The sequence below is a fragment of the Benincasa hispida genome, chromosome 5 (assembly GCF_009727055.1).
Source record: "Benincasa hispida cultivar B227 chromosome 5, ASM972705v1, whole genome shotgun sequence".
Taxonomy (NCBI): Eukaryota; Viridiplantae; Streptophyta; class Magnoliopsida; order Cucurbitales; family Cucurbitaceae; genus Benincasa; species Benincasa hispida.
This window is the reverse complement of record NC_052353.1, coordinates 15,508,318-15,516,313: the sequence shown is the minus strand read 5'-3', so window position 1 is coordinate 15,516,313 and position 7,996 is coordinate 15,508,318. Positions and strand designations below refer to the sequence as shown.

Sequence of the window (7,996 nt, the reverse complement as noted above, 5' to 3'; positions counted from 1 at the left end):
TCAAATGTGTTTTATTTTATTTATCAGTCACAATCCATTCAGATAGAAAAATCTTTGAATATCAATCCACGAAACTTCAATAATTAAAATTGTTATTCAAATATTCTTTATTTGATAAATAAAAGTAAAAATAAATTCATATATCACTAAATTTAATAAATAAACATATCTAATTTTCAATAGTGTTAAACTAAATAGATATAGCCAACATCAATGTAGCTCAATTAACATAGTATTCGTACTTTCGACCTCAAAGTTAGAGGTTTGATTCTCTTACCCACACTTTTTATTCCTTAATTCAAAAAATTATTATTTTAACTTTTTTGTCTTTTTCTAACTGTTTTCTTACTTTTTGAGATTTTAAGTGGAAGGTTCACGTAGTGATAATACCATTTTGTCTTCATTTAAGTGTTTTTCATTTGACCTTTTTATATTACATTTTTTTTAAACCCAACTTCAATTTTTGAAAAAAATTGATTGGGATTTCTTATAATGACTTAAAAATTTATGATAAAAAAGATTCTTATTTGAAATTTTCCTTAAGAATTACAAATTGGGGAAAATTTCATAATTTTCAATTTTTACGACATTTTCGTAAATTTAAGTTTAAAATAACTAACTTAAACCTTTGTCAAATTAAATTAAAACTATTTTTAAAAAGAAGTGGCATTGGTTTAACTTAAGTTTAATTAACTAATTTCAAAATAACATGATTTAAATAAAATTAAAAAAATACGCAAACAGCATTTACAGCGGAATTCAATTTTTCAGTAAAAAACTTACCAAGAAGGAAATGTAATTTTTTCTAATATTAATTATTATTTGAAAAACATAACATTAGTTACTTATTGAGAAAAAAATATAAAAGTTGTTTTTCCAATATTAAAAAAACTAACTTTATGTCGAATTTTCCGGTAAGTGAGTTACCGGGAAATTGAACTTCCCGGTAAGTCACTTACCAACTTACCGGGAAGAGTTTTTTTTTGTTCTTTTTTTTAATAAATAAATACTATTAAAAAAACCTTATATACATGCTTCCAGGTAAGTTACCGGGAAGTTCAATTTTTTTTTTTTTTTAAAAAAAAACAAATATATATTATTAAAATTAAAATTAAAATTAAAAAGTCTATGTATATGTTTCCAGACTTACCGGGGAGTTTAATTTCTTGGTAACTCACTTACCGGAAAATTCGACATAAAGTTTTTTTTTTATTTTTTTAAAATTATAATATAAATAATTATTAATATTGGAAAAGCAACTTTTATATTTTTTTTCTCAAGAAGTAACTAATGTTGTTTTTCAAATAATAATTAATATTAAAAAAATTACATTTCCTTCCTGGTAAGTTTTTTTTACTGAATAATTGAATTTAGCTATAAATGTTGTGTGTTTTTCTAATTTTATCTAAACCATGTTATTTTGAGGGGCTTTTTTAAATATAAAAGAAGTTAATTTTGTAAGATGGAAACTTTTTAAAATTAAACATAGAAATTTCTCGATTAATTCTTTTATATTTTTTTATGAGAGAATCGAAAATATGATTCATCCTTACATCAATGAACATATTTGTTGGAAACATGATAATACTATAATTAGCTAAAAAAATAGAAAAATTGTTATAAATGGAAAATAGAAAAATCCAAAAAATATTTACAATAAAGGTCCCACAGTGTAAAAATACCAATTTATCCCCATTCAACCTACTATAACTTTTCTAACCCAAAAAGAAAAAAATATTTCGATAAGGAGTGAAAATTTTCTGATAAACATAAAAATTCTTAGGTGGAATTTTCCTTAAAGAATTGAAAATTTGAGAAAAATTCCATAAATTTCAATTTTTATGAAAAATTTGTGAGACCTTTTTTAAACTCAAAACCGAAAATGGTAAATAATAAAATTAAAAACTAGAAAAAGAACTATCCTCTTACAGAAATTACTGGAAAATTTTGGAATTGAAATTGGAAAAAAATGAATAAAAACTTACAAGAATTGGAATTTGTTATTTTCTTTTTCTAAAGGTGGCATTGGTCTAGCTTAAGTATAATTAATTAATTAATTTAGAAAAAATAATTATTTAAATAAAATAAAAAACACGCACAACATTTATTACGAAATTCAATTTTTCGGTAAGAAACTTACAGGAAGGAAATGTAGAGTTTTTATTTTTAATATTAATTATTATTTTAAAAAAACACAACATTTCTGGGTTATTAAGAAGAAAATGTAAAGTATTCTTTTAATATTAACTATTATTCATATGAGGAATTAAAAGAAAAAAAAAAACTCTGTCCAATTTCCCTTAAAAATTGATTCCATAAATTTCAGTTCTTACAAAAAAAAAAAAAATTATGAGAGTTTTTTTTTTCAAACTCAAAACTAATAATGATAAATTAAAAAAAAAAAAAAGAAACTTGTTTAAATAAAAAAAATCTAAAATTATTTAGACTTTGTAGAAAAAGTTTTGAGAGTATAAAATATTTTTTGATAAATATTTTTAGGATATTTATAAGAATTTTCCTACATTTTTTTAAAAAAAAAAACTCCATTTCTTGACTTTTCCAAAAAGAAAAAAAAAACACCCCTTTCTTGTAAGTAGCTTAAAATGTTAGGGGCAAAATAGAGAATTCGAACAATCTAGAAACTTGACTTGCATTTGTATTTATCTTTCGTTCCTTGGGAGATTGATTTACACACAATTCGTTTGTTTAACGTGCTCGCTAAGAAATTTTGTTCAACGCCATGGACGCGTTCTCGTCTTTCTTCGATTCTCAATCCGGATCCAGAAGCCGTTGGAGCTATGATTCTCTCAAGAACTTCCGGCAGATTTCGCCGGCCGTTCAATCTCATCTTCAGTGGGTCAGTTGCTGTGAAAATTTCTTGTTTTTCTTCGTATATATTGTTAAATCCGCGTGGATCTTGATTTCATCATGTTTTATGGAATCGGTCTCTCTAATTAACATTTTAAACTCCTGCTTTATGTTTTTCATGCGCCTGGTGGTCATTGTTGAATCGGTTTAGACAAGAATTTGTTGAATTGTCTTTGATGGCTGTTCTAGGGTTTTTCTTAATCTTGTTTCTTAAATTAGCAGAAATGGTGTTTTTGGTAGAGGGAAAATTGTAAATGGTTTTTAAGCATGGGACTACAGCTGTGCGTTTGATTCTCAGAACAGAGGATCCTATTGAGTTGAATGCTTTGATTTATTTTAGTGAAGAAATTCTTGATCGTATATTGATTGAACTGATAAAAGATCTCCCTATGTTATTTACCTTTCAGTTTTCTCGGCCACGGATAAATATTCCTCAAAATCGAGCCTTGAAATTTCTTGTTCTTGGCTGAACCTGGTTTCTTTCATCATTTTCTTTTTGAACATTTAAATGTCCCCACTACGACCAATTAATTTATTGGGGTTTTTCCTATTTTTGACTCTCCTTTTTTGTTTAGATATGTAGCTTTATCGATATGTGTAATTATTATATGCGACTAATGATGCCCAAGTACTTCAAATCTGCAGGTTTATCTCACTCTTGGTTGTGCTTTGGTCGCATCTGCTGCTGGAGCTTATCTGCATATACTTTGGAATATTGGTGGTATTCTCACAACACTTGCATCTATTGGATGTATTACATGGCTAATGGCTACTCCTCCTTATGAAGAGGTATATTTGTTTTGTTTGAATATGCACTCTCTCTCTCTCTCTGTTTTTGGTGTTAGCATTCTAATTTCTGTTTTGTGTCAACATATATTTGTGGGTTCAGAAAAAGAGGACTTCTATTTTATTAGGGGCTGCTCTTCTTGAAGGGGCTTCGGTTGGTCCTTTGATTAATCTGGCTATTGAGATTGACCCAAGGTAAAATCAAATCGAAATATCATCAATGGGCACTGACTATTTATGTTCTCTGAATTTTGGGAATCAATCTATGCTTTGATTATTCTTGTATTGACTCACGAACTCCGTCGTTCCCAGTGTTCTGGTGAGCGCTTTTGTGGGAACTGCGGTTGCCTTTTGTTGTTTCTCAGGAGCAGCCTTGTTGGCAAGACGTAGAGAATTCCTTTATCTCGGTGGCTTACTTTCTTCGGGCGTATCCATGTTACTCTGGTTACATTTCGCCTCCTCTATATTCGGCGGTTCTACTGCCCTTTTCAAGTTTGAGGTATCTATATTCCTACTTCAACTTTTTTTCATGGTTTGGAAGAGGAAGCAGTAGGTCTGATCTTATATTGTTTTGTTATGTTTGTTTGTTTGTTTCATCTGTAGTTGTACTTTGGGCTCTTGGTTTTTGTTGGCTACATGGTAGTTGATACTCAGGAAATAATTGAGAAGGCACATCTTGGTGATATGGATTATGTGAAGCACGCATTGACTCTGTTTACTGATTTTGTTGCTGTTTTTGTCCGAATTCTCATTATAATGGTGAGTTGTGTTTCTAAATGCCATGTTTCTGTTGGAATTTTTCGCTTGATTAGCTGAAATGGTGATGGTATTTGTTTACTATTCTGCAGCTAAAGAACTCAGCTGAGAAGAACGAGAAGAAGAAGAAGAGGAGGGATTGAACTAATGGTGGATAGATGATTGTGGATTGTGAAGGTGAAGTGGATGTTGAGTGAGAATTATGGTTGTGAATAACTTCTCTCTCTCTCTCTCTCTCTCTCTCTCTCTCTCTCTCTCTCTTTTTGTCATTTCCCCCGCTCATTGTTAACCCCAATGTTTAGATTCTCTTTGTAGATTGCAATGGATCTTGGCTTATAATGAACTTGTGATAACTACTGATGTGTATTTCTGATTGGACTGTGGAAATATTTTGGTGTTTTAGGATTTTAACCTTAGTTTTTAATTTTTAAGTATTGGGGATAGAACTTGTTTGGTAATTACAACAAGGGAAGCTGAAACTAATTTGATTGGTTTTGGGTTTAACAAAGCTTGGGTGATTTAAGAAACTAGGAACTCTTCTGAAACTCTCAAAATCAATTTAGCATAATTCCAAAGAAAGTTAGGGAAGGAGGTTAGGAGAATTAGTTTCCTAGAATTGCAAAGATGATGATGAAGAACCTCCTAAAGAGGTTAGATTTCCATTTTTTTCAAAATTTAGAATCAAGAACCTTTAATTAACTATTTTGTTTTTAAGTTTATGAACACGATTTTTACCTGCTTTGTTATTTACTCTCTTACTAATGCTTTAAAAAATTCAAGCCAAATTTTGAAAACTAAAGAACGTAGTTTTTAAAAATTAAGATATGTATTTCTGTCGGTTCAATTTCGATATGTATTTCTGTCAGTTCAATTTCGAAATAGCTTCTAATTTTAAGAGTGTTCATGAGTTGAGTTGAAAGACTTTTTAGATCTAATCTATTTGATCAGGTCGTAAATTTCTTCAATTCAAATAATTTTTAAATTAAAAAATAAATCAAATTCAACCTAACCATGGAATATTTGGGTTGGGTTGGGTTGGATTAATTGGGTCATTTATTTAAAATTATGTTCTAAAAAGATGCAAAATGTAAATATATAAAAATTTAATTTAATTGTTTGTATATATTGAATTAAGATTAACAACTCAAATTTAATGTATATAGTGAAAATATTCTTTCTAAAGAAATTATTTTTAAGAGTCGAAAAATAAATTATTTTAAATATATTGTAACTAAATAAAATTAAAATCAATATATGTTTAAATAATTGTGTTATAAGTAAATTTTTTTTTAAGTTAATAATAAATTTGGGTTGGTTCGGGTTTGGGTTATATTAGGTGAATCTAGGACTAATGTAAATGAGTTGATAACTCAATTCAAACCGCATGGATTAGGTTAGATTGATCGGTCTTTTCAGGTCATCAAATTCGATTAGCCCTAACTAATTCCATCTCATTCAACATCTCCCATTAAAAAAGAACTCTAAGTTTTGAACTTATCCATCATTATTATTTTTGAAAGACTAAGGCATTTGATATTGAGCTGACAAGCACGCACGTTGGATTTTAACAAGTTGACTATGAAGAAAAAAGAAGTTGACTTTATATATATATACACATTTGAGGGGTAAAGTTGTATATATGTACTCTTTAATGCATCTTAATACATTAAATGTCACACCCGCCTCCAGACCACCTTCTCTACCTGGAAGAGGGATGCGACTGTAGCAGTTATCAATCCTTGAGTTGACACTTACTGCCTAATGGTTCTTGCAAAATAACTCTGGTACCGTACTATAACTTATACATAGGAGAATGATCAAGTCAAGGAGATAAATTATAACGGATTGAGTAGGTCCATCTTTTATTACGATAGTGAAATAACGTTTATACAACTTAAAGACATAACAACAAAGTTTACAACGACAACCGTAAAAACCCTCCGGAAGTGTAATTGGGGCACTTGGCAGACCTTGACCTTAGCAACACCCTGGAACTCCTCATCTTTCACTACCTGGGGGATTAAGAAAACATTTTGAAGAGTGTGATCTACTAAGCCCAGTGAGTGGTTCTTTTTAAGATGAAATTCACTTTGAAAATCATCATTTTTGGGAAATTAATCACATGCCAACACTCGCATTATAACTCATGCACAGTCAAAGATATAATCATGCAACCAGTAATCTTTATCCCAAAAGCTACACGTAGCATGCCTATCATATCATCTATCAATACAATCATCTATGGAAACCTTCCTATGACCCCAATTCCCGCCTATGTGCACATCGACCATTTTATTTATCCCGCTAGTCATGCTTAGGTACTTGACCATATTTTCCGTCGGTTGTCACCGACTATTATTTCCCGTCGACCGAAGCCGACCATATTTTCCAGCCGACCAAAGCCGACCAATTTTTCCCGCCGACCGAAGCCTACCATATTTTCTCGCCGATCGAAGTCTATCAATTTTTCCTGCCAAGCACCTTTTGTTAAGCATACTAATTATATCCCGGGCATAATCTCAGTTTCCATAGTCACACACAAACAATACCATGGCAATCATCCTATCACCAAAAGCATGTATTTTGTATCTACAGATGCATATATTCTAATATCAGAGTATAAAGTTAAGTGAATACTCATAATATGCATTTACTATCAACACTGTATAAACACACAATATTCTTTATTTATCAAAGCAACATAACACTCACGATATATCGAAACTATAACGCTATAACACTCACACTATGTGTTAATTATCAACGCTATAACACTCACACTATGTGTTAATGATCAAAGCTATAACACTCACACTATGTGTTAATGATCAAAGCTATAACACTCACGATATATGTTAACTATCAAAACTATAACACTCACACTATGCGTTAATTATCAAAGCTATAACACTCAAAACATATGTTAACTATAAAACTATAACACTCACAACATATGCTAACTATCAAAACATAACACTCACCTTAATTGCTTAGGAGTCTTTCTAATAGTTCCCTTTTCTACCTCAGGCTCCCTTTTTACCCCTAGAATCCATATCCAACTTTCAGCTTAGACTACTCATAGTTCTAAAACCTTATTTTGAGATACTTCCTTTTAAAAAACTATTCTAAAATGTCTCAAGAAGCTTACTATAAAATCTTAGCTCATAACTCTTCATGGTTTAGCCGGAATCATCCAAATATCAAGACTGGCTCAGCTTATCTGATAGCTCGACCCCATTCCTTAGAGCTTCTTCTCTAGCAGCCTCACCATGAAAACTAGACTCTCTTATCTTTTAGATGGCTTTTGAATTACATCAAACACTCGAGTAGATTGGGAGATCTCCTCATCTCAAGTTGATGCATTCTCCTTCACCTTCACTGTCCAATGAACTCTACTATCCCTTTCTCTTTACGAATTTTATGATTTGTGGTTTGAAAATGAAATCTCAAAGGCTCTATTTATAGGCGTTCAAACCTCTTATGGTATTGACATCATCTACTTGGCTGTATGGCCAAATGTTTAATCCTTTCTTTATCAACGTAGGCTGACTTCACCTTGGTTCAATGTGTTCTTCCCAAACGCATC

At 30.6% G+C, this 7,996-nt stretch overlaps 1 protein-coding gene across 1 annotated transcript; it reads left to right on the top strand.

The window, feature by feature from the left end:
- Window positions 1-2,678: 2,678 nt before the first annotated feature.
- Window positions 2,679-4,797, top strand: LOC120077164 (bax inhibitor 1-like). The gene is made up of 6 exons (XM_039031070.1): window positions 2,679-2,857; window positions 3,514-3,657; window positions 3,758-3,849; window positions 3,967-4,153; window positions 4,258-4,413; window positions 4,503-4,797. The coding sequence occupies exons 1-6, from the start codon at window positions 2,741-2,743 to the stop codon at window positions 4,551-4,553; spliced, it is 747 nt and encodes a 248-aa protein (XP_038886998.1). The 5' UTR covers window positions 2,679-2,740; the 3' UTR covers window positions 4,554-4,797.
- The last annotated feature ends 3,199 nt before the right edge of the window (window positions 4,798-7,996 follow it).

Coding starts and splice junctions, on each gene's coding strand:
- LOC120077164 (XM_039031070.1), top strand. CDS start 2,741: ATGGACGCGTTCTCGTCTTTCTTCGATTCTCAATCCGGATCCAGAAGC. Junction 3,850..3,966: donor GCTATTGAGATTGACCCAAG/GTAAAATCAAAT, acceptor CGTCGTTCCCAG/TGTTCTGGTGAGCGCTTTTG. Junction 4,414..4,502: donor TCCGAATTCTCATTATAATG/GTGAGTTGTGTT, acceptor ACTATTCTGCAG/CTAAAGAACTCAGCTGAGAA.